This window comes from Sinocyclocheilus grahami, unplaced genomic scaffold, assembly GCF_001515645.1.
Source record: "Sinocyclocheilus grahami isolate Dianchi unplaced genomic scaffold, SAMN03320097.WGS_v1.1 scaffold1205.1, whole genome shotgun sequence".
Classification (NCBI taxonomy): domain Eukaryota; kingdom Metazoa; phylum Chordata; class Actinopteri; order Cypriniformes; family Cyprinidae; genus Sinocyclocheilus; species Sinocyclocheilus grahami.
Window position 1 is genome coordinate 71,588 of NW_015506384.1, and position 23,499 is coordinate 95,086.

General features: G+C 41.4%; 1 protein-coding gene across 1 annotated transcript in view; it reads right to left on the minus strand.

Moving 5' to 3' along the window:
* The window catches only part of LOC107567994 (fibrillin-2-like), a 96,079-nt gene that overhangs the window by 68,672 nt on the left and 3,908 nt on the right, over positions 1 to 23,499 (minus strand). The window contains 4 exon segments of the mRNA XM_016253828.1: positions 3,569 to 3,766; positions 6,140 to 6,235; positions 7,360 to 7,455; positions 7,626 to 7,724. Of these exon segments, the coding sequence (XP_016109314.1) occupies positions 3,569 to 3,766; positions 6,140 to 6,235; positions 7,360 to 7,455; positions 7,626 to 7,724 (489 nt within the window).

Consider the following 23,499-nt stretch of genomic DNA (forward strand, 5'->3'; position numbering starts at 1 on the left):
TCATCCACAGATGTCTTGTTTTGGCTATTTTACTGCTTGATTATTTAAAGGGGTCATGAATTGTGGAATCAACATTTACTTGAGCTTTTGATATATAAGAGGTCATCGTACTAAAAGAATATCCTGTAAGTTTCAGAACTGAAAACGTCCTTGTTACTGAAATAAAAGCTTTTATTAAGAGCAGGCCCAGCGAACGCCAGATCCTGGAATGTGCCTATATATGACGTAATAGATAGGTTAAACACCACCTCCACTGACGAATATCAACGCCCAATTCTGTAGCCCCGCCCACTGATTCACGCATGACAAGCCCTGCGTCCCAATGTTCATGCCATCCATCCTAAATAATATGTGAGATTAGAATTAATGTGTCCCAAAGCATAGTATGTTGAAAAGAGTGTGCCAGAAGTCCCCGGATGGTGTACTGCTTCAGGTAGATTTCTGAAGTGTGGATCCGTGCACACTCTGATGGCTAATACTACCCACAATCCATTGCGCTTTGACGAATGGTTTAGTTCAAAACTAAAAACACGAATAAAAGATGTTAAAAAACTACAAACATGGCGGATGTGCGCGACCGATGGTTAAGTAGAGAGGTTTAGATAAAGGGGTTTGAGTTACTAATAATCAACATTTAACCTGTTAACATTTTTTATTTAATGTTATCTGTGTTAGGATATTTCATCTGCAACAACAATGTGAACTTTTATAAACATCCATTTGGCCATTCACTTTTAAATGCATCATTATGCAGAAAATATGAGCAGAGCTCTCTGCATAAAGACCCGTGGCTGGCAGATCAAAATTTCTCTCCAATACGGTAGGAAGTTAAATGAAATGAAATGTGAAGGATGATTGACAGGTCAGTTTACAGTGACAGGATGCGTGTAATTATGCGACAGAGTGGACCGTTGAAAAAGATGCAATTGTATGATGTTATAGTTTGTCCCAAAGCATGCCTACTCTTCTACTACACACTCAAAAGTGTGTACTTTTTCCTCACCAAAACAGTACATACTTTAAGGGCGTAGTATAAGTAGACACATTGGGACGCAGCAATAGTAGGGAAATAACATAAGTGGTGCTAAACTGGATTGAGCAACCAAGCAATAAACATGCCGTTGAAGATCACAGAATATTGTGCCGTGCCTGGTTGTGGAAGAACACAGTCGCTGCATAACCTTCCTTCGGATTCAAGTATTAGGAATGCGTGGTTGAACTTCCAAACTTCCAAAGCTGAAGTTCCAGCTCATGTGAGTAAAACATTGAGCGTTTGTTCACTTCATTTCGCCACGGATTCCTTTGTAAACAAGACACAGGTCGACACTGGATTTGCAGAGAGACTGAGATTAAAAAGCAATGCTGTGCTGACAGGAATGGTGCAGCACACTTACATGAGTAAAAAATATTTGTATTATGTGTCACTATTGCTTTGTTAGAGATTGCTTGATTATGTGTACGTGTCTAACCAAAGTCACAGAAGGCTCCAGCTATGAAGGACGTAGCTTGTCAAACAGACACACAGAAAGTTAGTTTACTATGCAAAACTGTTATCCAATCATAGCAGTGGGCGTTTACTTCCAAGTCTTCAATGAAGCATGGCCATAAAAACCAGCGTTTCTCGAGCACCCTCAAAACCAGGGTAGAAAGTAGCCTATTACTTATTGATGTTGATGTTTTTGAATATAAAAACCACGCGAACGTCGTAAGTGGACCTCAGACAACAGTATAAAATAATAAAAAAGCCAGTTCATGACCCCTTTAAAGCAGCACAGCTCAAAGCATCATGTGCACAGTCTCCTAATTTGGACCCGAAATAGATAAATATTAAGTCTGCTCTTTAAAACAAAGAAAAGAAGCAATGGCTGGAGAATAGTATGTGCAAAGAGGAAACTCTGTATATTCGTGCAGTATGTGCATGTCAAAAGATCAAATCCGATATTGAAGCTTGTGGCATATAAACGTGCAAATCAACCTGATCGCTTTATTTAGCGTTCATGTAAACACTACGTTCAGACTCATGAAGACAGTAATTTGTTTATGTTCCAGAATAAATCAGTGAATGATTCAGTGACTCAAAGACAGTCACACTTACTGGTGTATTGATGTAGCCTAATTTGCAGAAATTCGCTGGAATTTAACAATTCAGGTCTAGAAACTGCAATCCCTGGTGATTGGTACTTAATATATTAATTATTCTTTAGTACTTCTTAAGATAATCTTAAGACCATCTAAGTGTACTCAACTGTGCTATTTTGGGACACCCTGAATATGAACTAAAATTGTATTTAAAAAATGTATTTAGGTACCACTTGAACCCATCTTTCATACAAAGATGGGTTCAAGTTTACTACAAGTGGTAACTAAATAAATTTTTTAGTACAGAGATAGTATGTTAAAAGCACATTTTAGTTCATATTCATGGTGTCTCAAAATAGCACAGTTGAGTAAACTTAGATGGTCTTAAGATTATCTTAAGAAGTACTAAAGAAGAATTATTAATATATTAAGTACAAAATTAGTGCGTGGAAATAGAGCACATTAAGTACATTATGAAAGTGTACTTTTTTCACCTGGGATGCTCAATATGATGGTAAAGGAAGCCTTGCTTTCACACAAATTACAGCAGTTCTTTACAACAACATCACTGCAGCTGCTGTTACAGAAGCTCTAGGTATCATAGAAACAGCAGTAACGAGGCTGAAACTTGCACTCAGCCTTTGCTCTACTACACTCAGGGACGGATCTACCGGGGTTGCATGGCAAGAACAAGCATTGCCACCCTATCTGCCACCCCAGAATGATCCCAGAATAAAAATATGTATCTCTTCAGCAGCGGCACTTTTAATGTGATGACATTAAAAAAGAGAGTACCGTGAAATAATGGTGAGAAAAAACATCTTTCTGTAAGCTCACCTCCAGTGCTGCACATGCATACAGTGTGAAGTCAGCTTCTTTAACAAATTACTTTTATATGAACCAATAGGTTTTATATGTAAATTGATTGGAGCAACCTGAAATATACCCCTCCTCCTTTGCATATACACAACATGACTGAGACCAGTCATCTCGGCACATGGACTTTATACCAATGACATGCAGCCCTGATAATCACAGTGGCGTGGATGAAAGAACACCATCTAAATATGCCTTTAATTTGGTGACCTGCTTAACTTCACAGACCATGCAGTCATGCATATGAATGCTGAACAACATCTTGAGCCTAGGAGATTTCACTTTACCCCTCTCTTTGTCGCCACACTGGCTGCTAGCTAATGTTGACATTAAATTCAAGACACTGGTGAAAAGGTCAAAAGTCTTGAGTCAGAGTTCAAGCCATATTTTTCTTGTAATGGAGCATGTGGACACTTAGGTCTTGACTGTTCTCAACTACAACAGTGCTGAGCACTTGAATCATGACCGTTAATGGATACTGTTGACCAACTTACTCTTTAGGGTAAAGTGTGTAATATCTGTGCCACAAAAATTTATTTTCAAACTGGTTCTCTGAACACTCCCGCTGTCTGCACGTTACACATTTTAATAATGCAATAGAATCAGTGCTCACCTTGGCAGGCTCCTGTGCGGCTGTTTGGCGTGAATCCTCTGCTGCAGGACGAGCTGAGCGTAGGGCACAGCTCACAGAGGTGACCCCACACTTGTCCCACGGTGGCACAGCACAGCGCCTTACTGCACACAAAGCCACTGCTCTGAGCTGCACACTGCCTGCTGTGCACCCGGATGAAGCATGGCCCTGTTCGGTAATCTGACATATCCACAAAAGTTACAAAGCACAATATTCAGGATCTATTCTGAAAAAAATATTGCATTATTCCCCAGGCAAGTAAGAATATTGGACATATTGGACATTAATCTCCTAATTTATGGAAAAATTAACTGTCCTCTGATGAAAGACGCATCTTAATGACAGAATCTAGAAAAACTGTAATGCTGTTGTACATGTGTGTCTGCTCCTGTACAGAAGATGATCAGACATTCAGCTCATAGACAGAGAGAAAAATAGCTTTATGAAAATGCAGCTGAATTTACACCCCAATTTGCATAAAGGAAGTATAAATGTAGAAGTTATTTTTTCACAGAGTACGTCCATAATCCATAATAACGCTTCCTCCAGTGAAAAAGTCCATCTCCTGTTGTCGCTCACATCAAAATACAGTCACATATTTCTTTAGAGCTGTTTTGGCTTGTAAACGCTTCTTGATCTGTGCAGATTTCACTCCTGATTCAGACCAGACCAGACTTTTTCACTGGAGGAAGCGTTATAATGGATTATGGACTCATATTTTAGTTAAAAACGTCTTGATGGATTTGTTTCTTTTGGGCAGATGTGAACTGATGGACTGGAGTGCTGTGGATTACTTGTATCAGCTGTTTGGACTCTCATTCTGACGGCACCCATTCACTGCAGAGCATCCATTGCTGAGACACTGCTGCAATGCTACATTTCTACAAACCTGATGAAGAAACAAACTCATCCTGATCTTGGATTGCCAGATGGTGAGCACATTTTCAGCACATTTAAATTTTTGGGTGAATTATTCATTTAATAACCCTAAAAATAATTGATGTCCTTGGGCTCTATCATACACTTGGCGCAATGCAGAGCCAGGCGTGACGCAAGTGTTTTTTTGCTAGTTTCAGCCCGACGCAGTTATCATTTTCACGTCCTGCGCCATGTTGTTTAAACAGCAAATGCATTTGCGCCCATGTGCGTGCTGGTCTGAAAACCAGGTGTGTTCAGGCACGTTGCTATTTTGAGGCAAATGAAAACGCCTGCACCATTGACCAACTGAAACCTGGTCTAAAGTCAATGGCGCAATCTTTTTTTGTTGTTGCTATTTAAAGAGCGCGTTAGTAATATGCGCCTATAGGTGGGTGAACAATGCACGTACACTCTGCTTATTACACACACAGCAGCACACAAACATGCCAAATATTAAAAATGAAAGGATTACAATGTAGAAGATTATTATTATGCCCCGTAGATTCTCTCTCTGGAGATGCGTTCAGTCTTTGCTCTTGCAAATTCTGCCATGTAATTAGCGAATCCACCATGGCTCGAGCACAACTGGCTTGAATGGGAGATGAGACTCTGATTGGTTTATTGCACGTTACGCCCAAAACACTCCCATGACTCATTAAGAGAATATGAACAACCCTTTTAGAGCATGCACCGGGTGCGCCGACCATTTTTCCTGTCATTCAACTAGCAAAAGTGGATTCGGACACGCCCTTAGTGCACCTGCACCGTGCGCTTAGATCGTTAAAGTAAGGCCCCTTGTCATTAAGCAAGAAATAATTCCATACCCATAGCAACTAATGAGAAGATTAGTCCGCCAGATATAGGTCATAATTAAATGGAGGACATGGGAGATGTTGGAAACAAAAGGTATTTCAAGTCAAGTTAGATCCAAAAACAGCAATTTTCTGATGTTCCTTTCTCCAGAACAAATAACAAATAAGCTAATGTGAAGCGTAACTATAGCATGGACACAAAACATTTGTGTATTTACAATTTGCAGACTGACTGTTTTACCATCCCCAGAAGAATTTGAATAACCTTTCTTCTCTACAAAACGAACAAACAAACATGTTTCATTTAATGCTTTTTAAAAGCGTCTGAGCGAAGCAGCAACAGCACATGGAAGGCGTCTGGAGAGAGCAGGACTCAGGTAGTCTGAACAGCTTGACATATGTTCTGCATTACACAACCATGAGCTTTCATTTACCATCAGCCCCTGTGCCAACTCATATACATCCTGAAAAAAAAACATCTTTGTCCTGATTTTCTCTTTCTCTGCTTCCTGAGCATGAATACTGTTTCACAGTTGCGGGTTAAGCTTCACATCGAAATGGTCAGTGTTGCTCAGAATAATTTCCCATATGATACTTAGGCTTTATAATCATCAGGACACATGCAGCAGTTCATTTCTTCACAGTTCACTTCAGTTGAATTATTTCATAGATAAAGATATGTCTGGGATTCAGATACTGAGGTTTAATTTAATAGATTTACTCTACAATGAAATATTGAGTTCATCATTCTCAGGAAACTAATTTTACCCAAAATCATGTTTGCCATTGAAATAGTACATCAGTACAGATGGCTTGTTCTTACCTCTCTCACACTGTGGTCCAGTGAAGCCGTACACACACGCGCAGTGGTTTGGTCCAATGCAGCGTCCACTGTTATAGCAGGTCTTTTCACAGACAGCTGGAACAAAACCATTTGCTTTCAAAAGCTGCACTGCTTTGGGCACAGCATCTGCCTTTCATTTGCATCTGAATATGACAAATCATAAGTCTGATCCTTGTAAGGATCAAATAACTATAGATCACAACCATTCTTCAGATAAAAGCCAATATAAATTGGACTTGCTCTGCATGATTTGATAATGGAAGTGTGCTAAATTCTTTGTATAAAGAATACATTTTAAGATAAATTAGGTCGGGCATGTGTGTTATGTGTCCTACGTGAAAAACATTTAAATCATCTTAACCTGAAAGTCTAGGACACTTCACGATAAACGAACAGTGAATTATGGCTGGTTTACTACAGGATGACTGTTAACACAGGTAGCGTCCATACAGGTTAATGTTGCTCATCTTGCATTCCAAAGCACTGGCGAAAGGCCAAGGCTTTAAACCCAGAATCAAAGACTTTTAACATTAGCTGAGTGCCAAACAGATGAGCCAAGAGCTTTGGCTTGCCCTCAATTGTCTATAAGCAAAGCCTTGAACTCCTACAGAAACGGCTGGTTCTCTGGATGATTTATAGCAACTGCAACTCTGGAGAACCCTGATAATCTCCAGCAGTCTGTGCTGTTTTGTGAACATCAGCTGACCCTCAGTCTATGGTCTTCTACATGCTTTTACTCTACAATGAGACCTCAGTTCAGTTAATGCCTAGCCAGGATGTGACTGTACACCTAGATGGGCTTATAGATGGGCAAAATAATCAAAATAACAAGTCCTGTGTATTAGTATTGCAGGTAAATTTGCTGTCTTTGGATTTACTTTGAGTTTGATTAAGGACAGGAATCTTGAAGCAGTGTTTGAATGTGACTGGGTGACAGTGAAGAGACCCGAGTAAGGCTTGAGAGAGAATTTATGGAATTCGAAAACAAGCCAATGATGAGCCCATGTCTCAGAGGACATGAAGAAGAAGCAGGTTGTCCAGCGAGGATGGAAGTAAGACATAAATCAGATACACAATGTACAGCTAAGTCGTAGCCATACTTTTGAGGCATTTTATTGTTTGTTTTGCAGCACTTTGGTCAGCTTTGTTCTACACTTAAACGTGCACTAGAAATAAACTGAACTTGAACTTGAACTCACGCTGTCCACAGAAGCTTCCTGTAAATCCCTTTGGACACTGGCAATGGTCATCTTCACACAGCCCTCCATTCATACATCTGATATTGCACTGTTGGGCTTTAACCAGAAAAGAAAGACAGAAAGACTTTATAATCACAAATGGTTCATGTTATGACAGATTAGGACTACTTTATATGGCATGTGGACATCACTACCTTTTCTATTGTCTTACAGTATTTCTTTTTCTTTAGAAACCTATTTGAATGAAGATATCTGGAAAAACGTACATGATTTGTTGGCACAGGTTAGGGCTATTTGGTCACCAGGACATGTACACATGTTGGGTCTGGAGCAGAAACCATCACCACAGCTGCTCCGGCAAATAGCTGCGATAAAGAGCATGAGGCAATATTAACAGAGAATGTCATTGGAACCAAGAAACTTGAAAGTTTAAAGTCTCTTTAAAGTCTAAATGTGTTTGAGTCAGCTGGTGTTTCGGTGATTTTTAGAAGATGTATAAAGTCAGTTTTCCTCAGGTTCACACAGGCGTCCCCATATGGCACATACATTTGTAAGACTTGAAGAACCTCAGACACTTTGATATTCTAAGATACGGACAATATACAAACACAGTGTATTAACATACAGACATCCGTCTCGACATCTCACTGAGAGAAGATGTGGGAAAAAATCCTTTCTCACATATCCTGTTCATCCACTTCCTTCCCCTCACTCCGCTCACTCAGAATGGTCAACAGCATAATATAATGTTCAACATGAATGCAAGTGATATTCACAGTCATGTTTGGAATCATTTGAATTGTCTCAAGTCAACTGGTACAATGGTCTAAGTAGACTAAAAGGTAATACAGATCCTAAGAGTTTAGAGATATGTTGCTCACTGTAGAGGGTGTGCCATTTCCCAGTGTCTTTCATGCAAATTACCATCTGTCCCCAAAAGGTGTAAACTCTCCACGTCTAGGACTTGATCAATGCAAATTCCAGTGGTTAGTTCCTGTCTCCATTTGGAGGATGTTTGTCTTGGTCTGAGTACTGAGTAAGGGAATGTTGCAAGAAGATCAGGGGCTTCTGTAGTCAGATGAGCCCGTAGTGTGAAGTTTTCACACAAACGCTATACTATGTATTTTCCTGAAGTAAGGTATGTATCTTTTACTCTTACATTTATCTTTGAGAATTTGATGTCTTGTGTTGATTTGATATCTCTGAATTGACTGTGCAATTGGCATAATACATATTTACCTGACTGTAAATAAGTATAATAAATTGTTACATTTGAATTGATTCTGTTTACTCTGAAATTATTGATTCTAGTAGATTACATTGTATCCTTGTTACCGTATTTTTGCCTCAGGTTAGTAATGGACTAAAATCCAGTTGAGATGGAGCATAGGGCGCACAAACTGGATCTTTAGAGATCCGGCTAACACTTGGTATTAGTTTAAGTGTTCTTAGACTGTAAGGGCTAAAAGGGAATTTCCGTTTAGGTCAACTGGATGTTGTTCGACCAACCTATATAGGGTGAGTCTAACCTCTGTTTATTGTTATGTTACTCTAGATAAGTGTACATGGGAAACCATGGCATGACCAAACCAAAGCTACTTTCAGAGAAAGTAATATCGGTCGGCTTATATCGTAACAGTAGTCGTGACCTCTGACTAGAGCTAATGTTGCTTTATTCAAGTGTGTACAGATCTATGGGGACTAAACAAAAGTACTTATAGAACGAGCAAGCCTAGGAGCGGCCATCTAAAGTATTAGTCAATTACCTCTGTCTAATAACCAAGACTGGTGAGTATGTGACTGTGAGGTCTGCTAACGGCCGATGCGAGATCTCTGAGCAACATGAGAATCCGAATGAATGAGTACAATAAGATTAAAGAGTTAAATAGATTAATCATATGTCTAGATAATTTATCCTATGAATGATCAACAATAATTGGCATTCTAACATAAATTCGAGGTCATAATAAATTGGAGTCTGATTAGAATTTAACTTAAATTTAATAACTTTGCACACTGAAAAGATTGAACACACAGGAAACCTTCAGCCACCACTGGATACCTCCGTTGGGCCAATTGCGTGGTCCTTACACATTAATATCTGTCAGGGTCCTGCCCTGACACTCCATTTGTCTTGTGTTTGTTTCCTGTGTCCATGTTGTCTTGTGTGTCAGCACATAGCTTTGTTGATAGTTTTTCTCAGCCATGTGCTCCTCTAGCCCCTCCTCCTGGTTTCCTCTTTACCACAACCTCTTGTTAGCCCTTGTTGGTTTAATTGTGCTCACCTGTTCCTTGTGTGCCTTGCTCTCTATTTATAGTTCTGCTTGCCTTTTTGTATTTGCTGGTTTGTGGTCATTCTTACCCTCTCTGTCATGGTCTTTGTTTCTGTCTGTGGCTGTGGCTGAGTATGTGTTCCTGTCTCCCTGTCTGTTTGATCGTGTGCTCTAGTCTTGCCCTAGTCTTGTCTCTTGTAATTCTATGCCCTTGTCCTGCTCCTTGTTTTTGGATTTGGTCTGTTTTTGTCTCTTTGCTTTTATTTTAGTATTAATTTAGTTATCTTAGTCCTGGTCTTTTGTTTGCATTTTTGGTTGATATTTTAAATTTAATCATTATTTGCTACTTATTTTCTTTTATTAGTCCTTTTGTTTTGTTTATTCTCTTGCCTGCATTGGAGTAATTTGTGGTCCTGTTGAGCCTTGTTGTTGTTGTTGTTGTTGTGGTGGTGGTGGTGTTAGAGTTCCTGTTCTGACCTGTTCCTGCCCACTGGTACCCTTGCCTGGCATCTGGGGTGCTTCAGAGTTTATGGTTAACAAGTATCATGGTTAACTCAGCTCTATAATGCCTTGCTCTGCTCTCTCCACTGGCCTGGTCTTGCTGCCCCCTCTGCTGCTAAAGTATTCTGCCAGTTGATGTCTGAAGCAGTTCCAGTGGCCTTCCCTAGCTGTCTCTGTTTCCTTTGTTCCTGTTGTGGTATCACCTGTGTACCTCACTACCCTTTTGTATCGGTTGGTTTTGTCAATCAACCCTTGTTACTCGCACTGCGATTGGGTTCTCCTTCCAGATCCCTGACATTACGAACCGGCCAAAGTCAGGACCCAGCAGATGAGCTTCACTACTCCAGTGTTTTTTTTGTTTTGTTTTTCCTCATCTAGTCAATTCTGCTCCATTAATCCTGTCTTGTCAGTTCCAGATATCCCTGAGTTGACTGAGATTGCTGCAGCTATCCCTGATCCAGTCTAGTCCGTACCATTTTTCTGAGCTGGTGCCATTCCTGAATCGGTCAAGCCAGTTTTAAACACCTGTGAGTTGACTGACTGCTGTTGCTATCCTTGCTAAAGTCAAGTATGTTCCAGTTGTGTCCGAGTCGACTGAGACCGCTGTGGCCATCACAGTGTCTGTTAATCCAGCTTCAGACACTCCTGAGTCCACTGAGATTGCCGCAGCCATCCTTGCTTCTAGCAAGTCTGTTTAAATCATTCCGGAGACCACTACAGTTATCCAAGTCGGTCAAATCCGTTCCAGACTTCCGAGTTGATCCAGACTGATGTGGCCATCCCAGTTGCAGTCAAGTCATTCCTGTGTTGACCCAGGCCATTGTAGCCACCTCTGAGTCAATCAAGTCAGCTTCACTTAACCCTGTGTTGGCTGATCAATGTTGTCACTTATTCTGTCAATCGTGTCAAGTCCCCAGAGATTACTCCTGTTATGTTATGTCCATAGAAGATGTTCTTGTCGGTTATGTCAAGTCCATAGAGAAGGTTCTTGCCTGTTATGTCAGATCCATCGAAGTGGTACCTGCCAGTCATGTTCATGGAGACTATTCCTGTCATGCCTACAGGAGGTTACCGCCAGTTGGGTCATGGCCATAGACAGTGTTCTTGCCTGTCAAGTTATGGCCATATAAACTGATCCTGTCTGTCCTGTTATGTCCTCTGAGGTTGTCCTTGCCAGTTGGGTCATGGCCATGGAGATGTGTTCCTGTTTGTCTTGTCAAGCCCACAGAGGTTGTTCCTGCTAGTCAAGTTGTATCCACTGAGATCACACCAGACCAGTTCTCAGCTGTTTCTGACAAGTCCCTCAGAAGATTTTCCTGCTAGTCATGTTCCACCTGTGGAGGCTGTCCCCGAGCCTACTGCTCTCCCTGTTATTACCTCTGAAGATGTTCCTGTACAGTCTTCTGCAGCCTGTGAGTTGCCAGAGTTCACTCCAGCCCCAGTGCTGCCTGCTCATGACCCTGACTTTGTAATTTTATGTTCTTGTCTTGCTTCTGTCACCAAAGTCTGGATGTTGGGCTTGGACGCCAGGAGGCGTCCGTTGGGAGGGGGGTAGTGTCGGGGTTCTGCCACTTCTGACACTCCATTTGTCTTGTGTTTGTTTCCTGTGTCTGTCTTGTGTGTCAGCACATGGCTTTGTTGATGGTTTTTCTCAGCCATGTGCTCCTCTAGCCCCTCCTCCTTGTTTCCTCTTTACCACACCCTCTTTTTAGCCCTGGTTGGTTTAATTGTGCTCCCCTGTTCTTTGTGTGCCTTCCTCCCTATTTATAGTTCTCCTTGCCCTTTTTGTATTTGCCAGTTCATGGTCATTCTTACCCTCTCTGTCACTATCTTTGTTTCTGTCTGTGGATGTGGCTGAGTATGTGTTCCTGTCTCCCTGCCTGTTTGATCTTGTGCTCTAGTCTTGCCCTAGTCTTGTCTCTTGTAATTCTATGCTCTTGTTGTGCTCCTTGGTTTTTGGATTTAGTCTGTTTTTGTCTCCGCTTTTATTTTAGTATTCATTTAGTTCTCTTAGTCCTGATCTTTTGTTTGCATTTTTGGTTGCTATTAAGTCATTACCGCCCCCTCTGCTGCTAAAGTATTCTGCCAGTTGATGTCTGAAGCCGTTCCAGTGGCCTTCCCTAGCTGTCTCTGTTTCCTGTGTTCCTGTTGTGATATATTTTTTCAATAAACCCTTGTTACTCAAACTCCAATTGGGTCCTCCTTCCAGATCCCTGACAACTCAGTATGTTCCACTAACCACAAACACATTTTCATTAATTTATCATGATGTAAATTGTTTACGTTATTTTAATCCCAAATGCTTGTGCATCTTTCTGTCATTGTATTATCTGACAGGAATACATTTTAAATGGAGGCTTATGTTCAAATATTGTTTGGGGTCACTGTATATTCTTGCACTTTAATACATGTTCTAAGAGTGTCTAATTACCAATGTGATTTCACTCGGTTGGGGCACTGCCCCTTTTGCTTTCGACTCGGCCACTTGTGTGTGAATCGTGTTGTGTTTTGCGTTTTGTTGTGTTGTGCCATTTTTTTTTAAGAACCTGTTAAATTAATATATTTGTAATATTCGTACTTTGGTGTGTCTAAGTGGTTCCAGCAGAAAAATATAAGTTGCATAGACAATTGGCCGAGTTTTTGGGGCAGACCTGACCTGTTGAAAAGAGATTGGTCTTCATCCCTTCAGGGGTGGTGCCGCTCTTCTCTCTAGAAATATGGCACATAGTGTTCGAGTTTGTACTTGACTAACTGGGGCTCAGGTCAGGAAGCAGACAGACTGAATTTGTCAGACTGAAAACACATCACAGAAGTCAGTTAATTCTCAGCACACAGAGACTCTTTCACCTAGATACCATACTATAGAGCAGAGGGGGGCAAACTATGGACCACCTGCCACTTTCATCCGGCCCGTGAGGCAGTTGGTCCGACTCCGAAATTACTAATTTGATACAATATCAGCAAAATCCAATAGATGGCGTGGTAGCCTGTAATGCTGTATATAACAGTTATGCATACAGGATATTCAGTCAGAATTAGATTGCGCTCAGTGATATCGTCATAGGCAATAGAAATGTTTAGGCCCTCTTTCCTATGTGTATATATATATAATATAAACAGTATACAAAAATTCATAATAATCTATGGGAACTTGTTACAGTGTTCTCTGGGGCCGGCTCCAGACATGGGCAGATGACCGTCAAATAATATCGTCATAGGCAATAGAAATGTTTAGGCCCTCTTTCCTATGTGTATATATATAATATAAACAGTATACAAAAATTCATAATAATCTATGGGAACTTGTTACAGTGTTCTCTGGGGCCGGCTCCAGACATGGGCAGATGACCGTCAAATGACTGTCTTGCCCACCGAATCAGATATTTGCCCATCAGAATTAGATAAAGGTTGCATTCATTTTTGTATGCAGTGATTAAAACCATTCTGAAGCGGACTGATTGCTCATATTTCTCTGTTAAGAGAAGTACTTAAAGGGGTCATATGATGCGATTTCAAGTTTTCCTTTCACTTTGGAGTGTTACATGCTCTTGGTGCATAAAGAAGATCTGTAAAGTTGCAAAGACTAAAGTCTCAAATCCAAAGAGATATTCTTTATAAAAGTTAAGAGTTAACTTTTGCAATATCTACAATATAAATATCTTCTAGACTTGATGATATGACGACAAAAAAATGCCCACCCAGGATATCTGCCAGCCCACCCTTCTATAGCCGTCAAGAACACGGTTCTCCATCGCAAGATCCCGTTGCTGATTAACGGAGAGGGAGAGAAGTGTGTGTCAATGACCAGAGTAGCCTACTGCATGTTCGTCTCAGCAGTTTCTTTTTTTTTTTGGCAGCAGCAAAAATCTAATCTGTAAATTAAACTTCTTCAAAAACAGTGGCGTTATTGAGAAATGTCATGTAGCTTTTCAGTTGCACAACTGTTTTACTGTCGCAGGCAGTAAAGCACTGAAGCTGTTTGCACTGTGAAATGCATATCTTATTTGGTACATCGTACGCACATCTACACGGTGTTTCAGCAATGACTCATCTGAACGCCTCTGATTGACCATTACATTCATAAGCTCAACAGAATCATGTGTGATTGGTTCTAAAACACGTCTGTCTCTGGCTCTGCGCCAGTCAGCGTACACAGATTTGAATTTAGCAGCTGATGTGCCACACATCACACCCATGTGATTGTATCAAAAAATATATAATTTGGCTATTTTTGTCTTTTGGAAGCTGCATTCCAAATCCACTTGGCTCGAAAATCTGAGGGGGCCCATGCCCTCGGTTTGAATGGGCATGTTGTTTCTGATGAGAATTCAGTCAGTGAACTGAAACGGTGTTTCAGCAATGACTCATCTGAACGCCTCTGATTGACCATTACATTCATAAGCTCAACAGAATCATGTGTGATTGGTTCTAAAACACGTCTGTCTCTGGCTCTGCACCAGTCAGCGTACACAGATTTGAATTTAGCAGCTGATGTGCCACACATCACACCCATGTGATTGTATCAAAAAATATATAATTTGGCTATTTTTGTCTTTTGGAAGCTGCATTCCAAATCCACTTGGCTCGAAAATCTGAGGGGGCCCATGCCCTCGGTTTGAATGGGCATGACGCCTCTGGTCGTGGGTCAATGCTGACAAGTTTCTGTGTGTGGGTTTGTTCCACATGTCTGTACTGTATGTGTGTGTGTGTGTGTGTGTGTTTGTAGGAGAGAGCGGAGGAAAGAAAGAAAGAAAGCTTTTCATAGGTAATAAAAATTCATGGGAAAAACAGATATAGTTTATATATTTTTTTATCCTGTTCATTAGCTATTATTATTTACTTAGTATTTGGTTTTTGGTTCTGCTGTTTTACGGATTATAAATGTTATACAATCTGAAACGTGCTGTGATTTATATTTCAAAGCGGTAAAGCAATCAACGTCAAGCACAAAACGCACACGCCGCTAGTTTCAGTTTCGCTTTATATAAATTTGTTTTGTATATATTGAATGAGACTATAACTGCAGTTTTTTTAATACTTATATTTTAGTTCTTTTTTCTGTTCTGAGTTTTGCTAAATTTAAAGGATTGAGTGATGGGAACAAAAATACATGTTTATCTTTGGAAACTTTTGTTTATACATTATTCCTGAATGAAATGATAAAATGTGACTTGTACAATGTACATCAATTGACTTATATATGCTCATTTTATGCTCATAAAAAACAAGGTAGAGATGGTACAAGAATAGAACTGTCATGTATACTTCCACATAGTAACTGAGTGTCAGTTTTCGAATAAAAAAAAAATAATCAAAGCTCAATTTGTCATGCATATACTTGTCACAGAACAGAAGAATGCAAACACAGGTAATCGTCTGAACAGTTTTATTTAAACAACACTCTGGGTAAAAAACAAGGTAGAGATGGTACAAGAATAGAACTGTCATGTATACTTCCACATAGTAACTGAGTGTCAGTTTTCGAATAAAAAAAATAATAATCAAAGCTCAATTTGTCATGCATATACTTGTCACAGAACAGAAGAATGCAAACACAGGTAATCGTCTGAACAGTTTTATTTAAACAACACTCTGGCAGAGAGCAGGTGAGTTTCTGGTAAGCAGATTGTGACTGTGATGATACTGGAGTGAGAATAATCTATGGAGCAGGTTCTGGAGAGGAGTTGCTGTATTTGTAGTTTGTATTTTGTAAGATGGCGCCGCACATGGCCGCCTTAGTGTTTGGCTCTCCAGTGTTTGTACTGTTTTTGTTAGTTTTTCCTGTTTTTTGTTTCTCAAACACGATCAGTTTGACCAGGGATGAACTGCTGAACATTCGGCAGAACACACCACAAAATCTTCTACTGGATTTCGATTATTCAGATGTTTTGCTGAACGTTGTAGTTGGCGGTGCAGCGGCGCTGATCAAGCGCTTCAGGATGCGCAGACGGGGGAAGAGAGCCGGCGTGCTAGTGAAGCTCAGGCAGCGCGGATTTCAAACGCCGTTGCCTAGCATCCATCTGGCGAATCTCCTCTCTCTACCCAACAAAATGGACAAACTTCTTCTGCTCACCAGGACAAACAAGGATTTTTCAAACTCTGCTGCTCTGTGTTTCACAGGGAACCTGGCTGAATGACGCCATTTCGGACAGCGCGCTACAACTGCCTGGCTTTCAGCTGTTTAGAGCAGACTGCGACGCAGAATCAATGGGGAAATCGCGCAACGGCGGGACATGTTTTTACATCAACGAAAGGTGATGTACAGATGTCACAGCGTTAAAGAAGATGTGTTGTCCCGATCTAGAAGCCCTCTTCGTTAACTTGCTTGTTCATTCTCGTGAGTGTTTACATTCCTCCACAAGCGCACGTGAGCTCAGCTTTACAGAAACTCGCTGATCTGATCACAGACACAGAACAACAACACCCGGACTCTGTGCTGTTTAGAGCAGACTGCAACGCAGAATCAACGGGGAAATCGCGCAACGGCGGGACATGTTTTTACATCAACGAAAGGTGATGTACAGATGTCACAGCGTTAAAGAAGATGTGTTGTCCCGATCTAGAAGCCCTCTTCGTTAACTTGCTTGTTCATTCTCGTGAGTGTTTACATTCCTCCACAAGCGCACGTGAGCTCAGCTTTACAGAAACTCGCTGATCAGATCACAGACATAGAACAACAACACACAGACTCTGTTATAATCATTCTCGGGTACTTTAATAAAGCAAATCTTCCCCGTGAACTGCCAAAATACAGACAGCATGTTACATGTTCCACCAGAGACAGTAATATATTGGATCACTGTTACACCACAATAAAGGATGCATATCCTTCTGTCCCACGAGCAGCTTTGGGGCTCTCTGATCACGGTTTAGTTCATCTTATACCGACCTACAGGCAGAAACTGAAATCAGCTAAACCTGTATTAAGGACTGTAAAAAGATGGACTAATGAAGCAGAGCAGGATTTAAAAGCTTGTTTTGACCTCACTGATTGAAGTGTTTTTGAAGCTGCTGCCACCGATCTGGACGAGCTCGCAGAGACTGTAACATCTTATATCAGTTTCTGTGAAGACATGTGCATTCCTACCAGGACTCATTCAACTTACAACAACGACAAACTATGGTTCACTGCAAAACTCAGACAGCTCTGTCAGGCCAAAGAAGATGCTCGCAGGAAGGGGGACAAAGTCTTGTATAAACAGGACAAATACACACTGGAAAAGGAGATCAGAGTGGCAAAGAGGAATTATTCTGAAAAAATAAGGTGACTCAGCATCAGTGTGGAAAAGTCGGAAAGAGATCACCAACTACAAGACACCATCCCCCAGCACTGTGGAGAATTAACAACTGGCAGACGATCTGAACGGGTTTTATTGCAGGTTTGAAAAAACACCATTCACACCTCCTGCAACCCCCCCCCCCCTCCAGCACTCCAGATCAGTGAAGATGACGTGCGTCAGGTCTTCAGAAAGAACAAGAGAAGAAAGGCACCAGGCCAAGATGGTGTGACACCAGCCGGTCTGAAATCCTGTGCTGACCAGCTGGCCCCCATCTTCACAGATCACTGGAGCTGTGCGAAGTCCCCTCATGCTTCAAATGCTCCACCATCATCCGCATCCCAAAGGAACCCAAAATTACTGGACTTAATGACTACAGACCTGTGGCTCTAACGTCTGTGGCCATGAAATCATTGGAAAGACTGGTTTTGGCTTATCTGAAGAACATCACTGGACCCTTACTGGACCCCCTGCAGTTTGATGATATATTGTGTTTTTGCTTTTATGTACATTGTCTATTTTGTCTATTTTTATATTATTCTTTTTATTATCTGTGTGCTGTCTTGTCACTGTCATTCTGTTGCACTGTGGAGCTTCTGTCACTAAAACAAATTCCTCGTATGTGTAAACAAACCTGGCAATATAGCTCATTCTGATTCTGACTCTGAAGGGTTGTAGGTAGGCCGATGGTGATACACAGATGTCAAAGAAAATGAAGGTCAAGACAGTTCGATGCACTGGTAAGTAATCCACAGGTAAGTAGTTCCGTACTGAATGACGAGACCCGACAACCACATGTGTTTGGTGCTGGCTTATGTTGAGGAACTGATAAGGTTGATGGCAGACAGGTGTGGTGATTGTGGAGTGGTAGCCAGAGGGGATGATGGGAAATGTAGAGTGCTGAGATGACTGGTCTTGTGGCAGGCATGGTGAAAGGAGCTGGTGAACTGGTGACAGTACTATGCGGCTCCTCACTTACATTCAAAAAACTTTATGTGGCCCATGAGTCAAAAAGTTTGCCCACCGGTCTGTTCCCCTAACTAGCAGATACAAAAAACGTCCAAACCAATTTAAGGGTAAAAATTAAATTGACGTTCAACAAATAAAAACAGATATAATACACATATAAGCACATGATAAAGCTTGGCTTAATGAATATTAGATGTCCTCTGAAAGCATTTTTTTGATATGATCACAGATCATAACTTAGATGTGCTCTGTTTGACAGAAACCTAGCTAAAACCAGATGATTACATTATTTTAAATTAGTCTACCCCCCCCACAAGATTACTGTTATAAACATGAGCCATGTCCAAAAGGTAAAGAGGGAGGTGTTGCTACAAGCTACAATTTAAAGAAATTTAAGGAAAACAGTCTGACATCGTGGTATAACGAGCACACAAAAGTGAGGTAATTCGTATTGCATGGAGGGAAAGTACTTCTTCCTACAGAAAAGCCGTAAATACTGCTAGATTTGCTTACTTTCCATCTTTTTTAGAAGAAAACAAACACAACCTGAGGTATTTATTCAGTACAGTGACTAAATTAAGCATCAACAGCAGTGACGGAGACAGAAAGTTGTTAGTGGGTGGGCCTCTAAAAATGTGGGTGGGCCTGAATAATTCGCATCACCCTGCTCAATAATAATAATTAAAGAAAGAAAGAAATAAAAAGAAAACAATGGACTGGTCCGAAATGCATGTAGAGGTGGATTGCAATCCGATCTCGCAAAACACTTCAAGAGGTGGTCTGAGACGCTTATCAGATGCAACTGGACAAGTGTAAATGCATCTGGTTGTTGAACAACATATTTTTAATTTTACCACAGCACTACTGCAACACGCATCTCCACAGATATGAGCCGCTGCAGATGAACGTCTCTCTACAGCTAGCAGACTCACAAACTGCCGCAAATAAGCTGAAAGTTCAACGTCGCATCCAGCGCCTCAAAGCACATTCATCTTCATTATAAGTAGTGAGACTAAATTCTCTCCTCAGTGATGACGCACTCTCTCCCCTATTAGCACAGGAACTGAAGATCGTATTTTGAGGAGACACGTTTATATGGCCAGTTGTAAATGGAACAGTTTTAACAAATCAGATAGCTATCTGATCAGTAAAAACGTATAAGGTGACAAGTGCATGTGCCTGGTTACAGAACAATTTCACTGCTTCATTAGTGAAGTGCAGATGTGTAAGCAATGGCTCTAAAGCACCACCATAAAAAGAATAGTAAGCACAGTGAATAGCTGACTTGCAAGATTTACAAGTCATTACTTTTACAAATAATTGCAACAGTGTTTTAATAGAATTTTGATGCAAATATTTCATTCAATATAATTATTTCAATATAAATAATTCAAATATTTTTCTATTCATTTATTATTGTGAATTTACATTGCTTAACACATATATTTAAACAAATTATATTTTTGTCCGTCCATTGTAATTACTATATCAATCCCTGCAGTTGTGAAAGTGAATACCACACGTAGCGCGCGGATGTCACTCGCGAAACCTTACAGCATGTACATAGCTGTTGGTCCTCTTTGCACCTCTAAAAATAAACCCTTTATTCAAATTATGAATGGAATATATAGCCTGTAGCCTAGAAAATGCATAATGAGTGTTCCCATTCATTGCAATCTCACGGCGTTCTGTTATAATCAGTGAATCTCTACACTGCACATTCAAGCTCTTATTTACACCGTGCCTACTCTCTATAATGAGAGGATTTGCGAGCCTGCACACAACAAAAAGCGGTGAGTGGATTGGTCAATGTGTTCAAGAAATCAACATATATGTCTGTGATTGGCTTCATTGCACAATGCTGCAAAAGCACGTTTAAAATAGAAACTTTTGACTCTCTCCGCAAACACATATGCACTGGAGCGATTGCCAGAAAAAGAGAGAAAAAGCATTCGCCAATATGCTATTATTTTGCAGTTTGTAAGTGCATTCCAGAAAATCTTTTGCTCACAAATATTTCAATGCAAATACTGCATAACCATGCCACAGCGGGTCAGACTAAAAAACTACCCATATAACTTACCTTGAATGACTGATGTCTTTTCTAAACAAGTCATAGTCCTCTTGGTTTTGATTGGAAGATGTTGATCTTTTTGTTTTTATCCAATTTGTTCTGTTAGATGTCTGTTTTTATTATAAACATTCAAGGGAGCTGCTAGTTGGAATCCAGACAGACAGAGCTATCGGCGCAGAGAACCTAACATACTACTGGCGCAACGTAATTGAAAATACTAATTAGCATATTACTAGTGTTATTATTATTATTATATAGTTCGAATGAAACGCATGACAACACAAATTTAAAATAATTAATGAAAAGAATTTACACTTTAAAATTGTATTATAAAAAATTATGTATTTCGTTGCATCTGTGAAGCATGATTATAGCCATCAGGACTTATTAGACATTGGATTTCAACACAAGATCACAGTCACACATGACTTTTATCGCACACACAATATTCCGAAGGACATCGCCAGACCACCGGGATCTCAGTGGATTGTTGTCGGCCCTGGCAGACGACAAAAGCGGGACTGCCAGGCTGGCCTTCTGGCGAGACTCAGGATACAACCAGATAAGCCTCCTCTACCAAGCATGTTTCTTACCAATGCAAGATCCATGGCTCACAAAATGGACGAACTGGAGCTTTATATCGCCGGGAACCGCTACATTCGCGACTGCTGCATTACGATAGTATCTGAGACCTGGCTTCACCCAAGGATCCCCGACGCAGCAGTGCAGCTGGCGGGTCGCACTCTACACCGCTGGGACAGAAACAAAAACTCTGGTAAGAGCAGAGGGGGTCGTGTGTGTATATATGTGCACAACGACTGGTCAAACAACAGTATAATCATAGATAGCCACTGTTCTCCGGATCTGGAATTAATGACTGTTAAATCCCGCCCGTTCTTTTTACAGAGAGAGCTAACAGTAGTGATTGTCACCACTGTTTACATACCACCCGACGCTAATGTCAGCATAGCTCTCGCTCTCTTACTAGATGCCATAAATAAACAGCACCTTGTTCACCCCAACGGAGTACACACTATAGCTGGAGATTTTAATCAGGCGGACCTGAAAACAGCACTTCCACACTTCTTCCAGCATGTTAAATGCCCGACCAGAGGGGAAAACACACTCGACCGTGTGAATATCAACATTGAACATGCATATAGAGCCATTCCTCTCCCTCACCTAGGCCAGTCAGACCACCTCTCTCTGCATCTTACTCCAGCATATATTCCCCTCAGAAGAAGAACAACACCACTCACAAAGACTGTTTCTATATGGCCCGAGAATGCACTTTCCTGCATGGACAACATCACAGTGAATAAAATCATCCGGGTTTTTCCCAACCAGAAACCCTGAATGACCAGCCAAGTCCACAAGCTCCTTAAAGAACGGAAAGCTGCCTTTAGGTCAGGTGATAGAGCTCTTTACAGTGCTGCCAGAGCCAACCTGAAGAGAGGAATTAAGGATGCAAAGAGGGACTACAAAAAAAAAGGTAGAAGATCACTTCACAGACAGCAAATCACGACAGGTATGGCAGGGATTCCAGCACCTAACAAACTTCAGAGGCAGCAGCTGGGAACAGCTCGGCTCCCCTGGCAGAGGAACTGAACTGCTTTTTTGCTCATTTTGACACACCACAGCAGCAAAAAACCACACCACCTCAGACCCTGGTACCCCAACACCCCCCACCCCCCCCACTCACTGTCCAGGAGCAAGTGAGGCGGGTGCTCAGAACAGTGAACACACGGAGAGCTGCAGGCCCTGACGGCATCCCAGGGAAGGTGCTTAAGGGATGTGCTGACCAGCTCTCAGGAGTCCTCGCCAACCTCTCCCTGAGACAAGCATCAATTGCATCCTGCCTGAAATCTTCCACAATCATCCCCATAGCAAAGAAATCAGTCACGGATAGCCTCAATGACTATCTCCCCATCGCCCTCACGCCAATCATTATGTAGTGCTTCAAGAGGCTGGTCCTACTCCACCTGAAGACCTGCCTCCCTTCCACCTTCGACGCACATCAATTTGCCTACAGAGCTAACAGATCGACTGAGGATGCAATAGCCATAGCTCACCATAATGCGCTAAACCATCTGGAACACCAGGAGAGCTATGTGAGGATGCTTTTTATTGACTACAGCTCAGCCTTCCACACCATCATACCGGACATCCTCTTCAGCAAACTCACAGATCTGGGCTTCCCCTCACTCACCTGCACTTGGATCAGAAACTTCTTGACTGACCGCCTCCAGACTGTTAAACTTGGTCCCCATATCTCCTCCACCCGCACGCTCAGCACTGGCTCCCCTCAGTGGTGCGTGCTGAGCCCAATTCTGTACTCTCTCTACACGCATGACTGCCATCCAGCCCATCACCAGAACACCATCATCAAATTTGCTGATGATCCTACAGTGGTGGGTCTAATCTCAAAGGGGGATGAGGCTGCCTATAGATATGAGATCCTGAGACTGTCAGAGTGGTGTTCAGCCAACAAACTGACACAACACCACCAAAACAAAGGAAATCATCCTTGACTTTAGAAGGCACAGGGCAGACCCCGTTCCCCTCTACATCAATGGAGACTGCGTAGAGAGGGTTCAGACATTCAAATTCCTCAGCACCATCATCTCAGCAGATCTCACATGGTCAGCCAACACCACAGCAGTCATCAAGAAGGCACAGCAGCGCCTTCACTTCCCGAGAGTGCTGAAGAAGAACAACTTGAAGGAGAAGCTACTTGGAGACCTTCTATCGCGCTGCAGTGGAGAGCCTGCTGACATACTGTATCACAGTATGGTATTGCAGCTGTATTGAGGCAGAGAGAAAGGGAATACAGCGGATCATCAACTCTGCGCAGAGGATCATTGGCTGTCCTCTTCCCTCTCTGAAGGACCTGCAATGTTTTTATACCCCCATTCCTTCAGTACACTGTGTAATACTTGTAATACTGGGTAATAGTTTACTCAGAGCCAGAAGACTACCTCATATCAGTGCAATAATCATTTTAACAAGCTGTTACTTACTATTCATTTATTTTTATATACAAGCA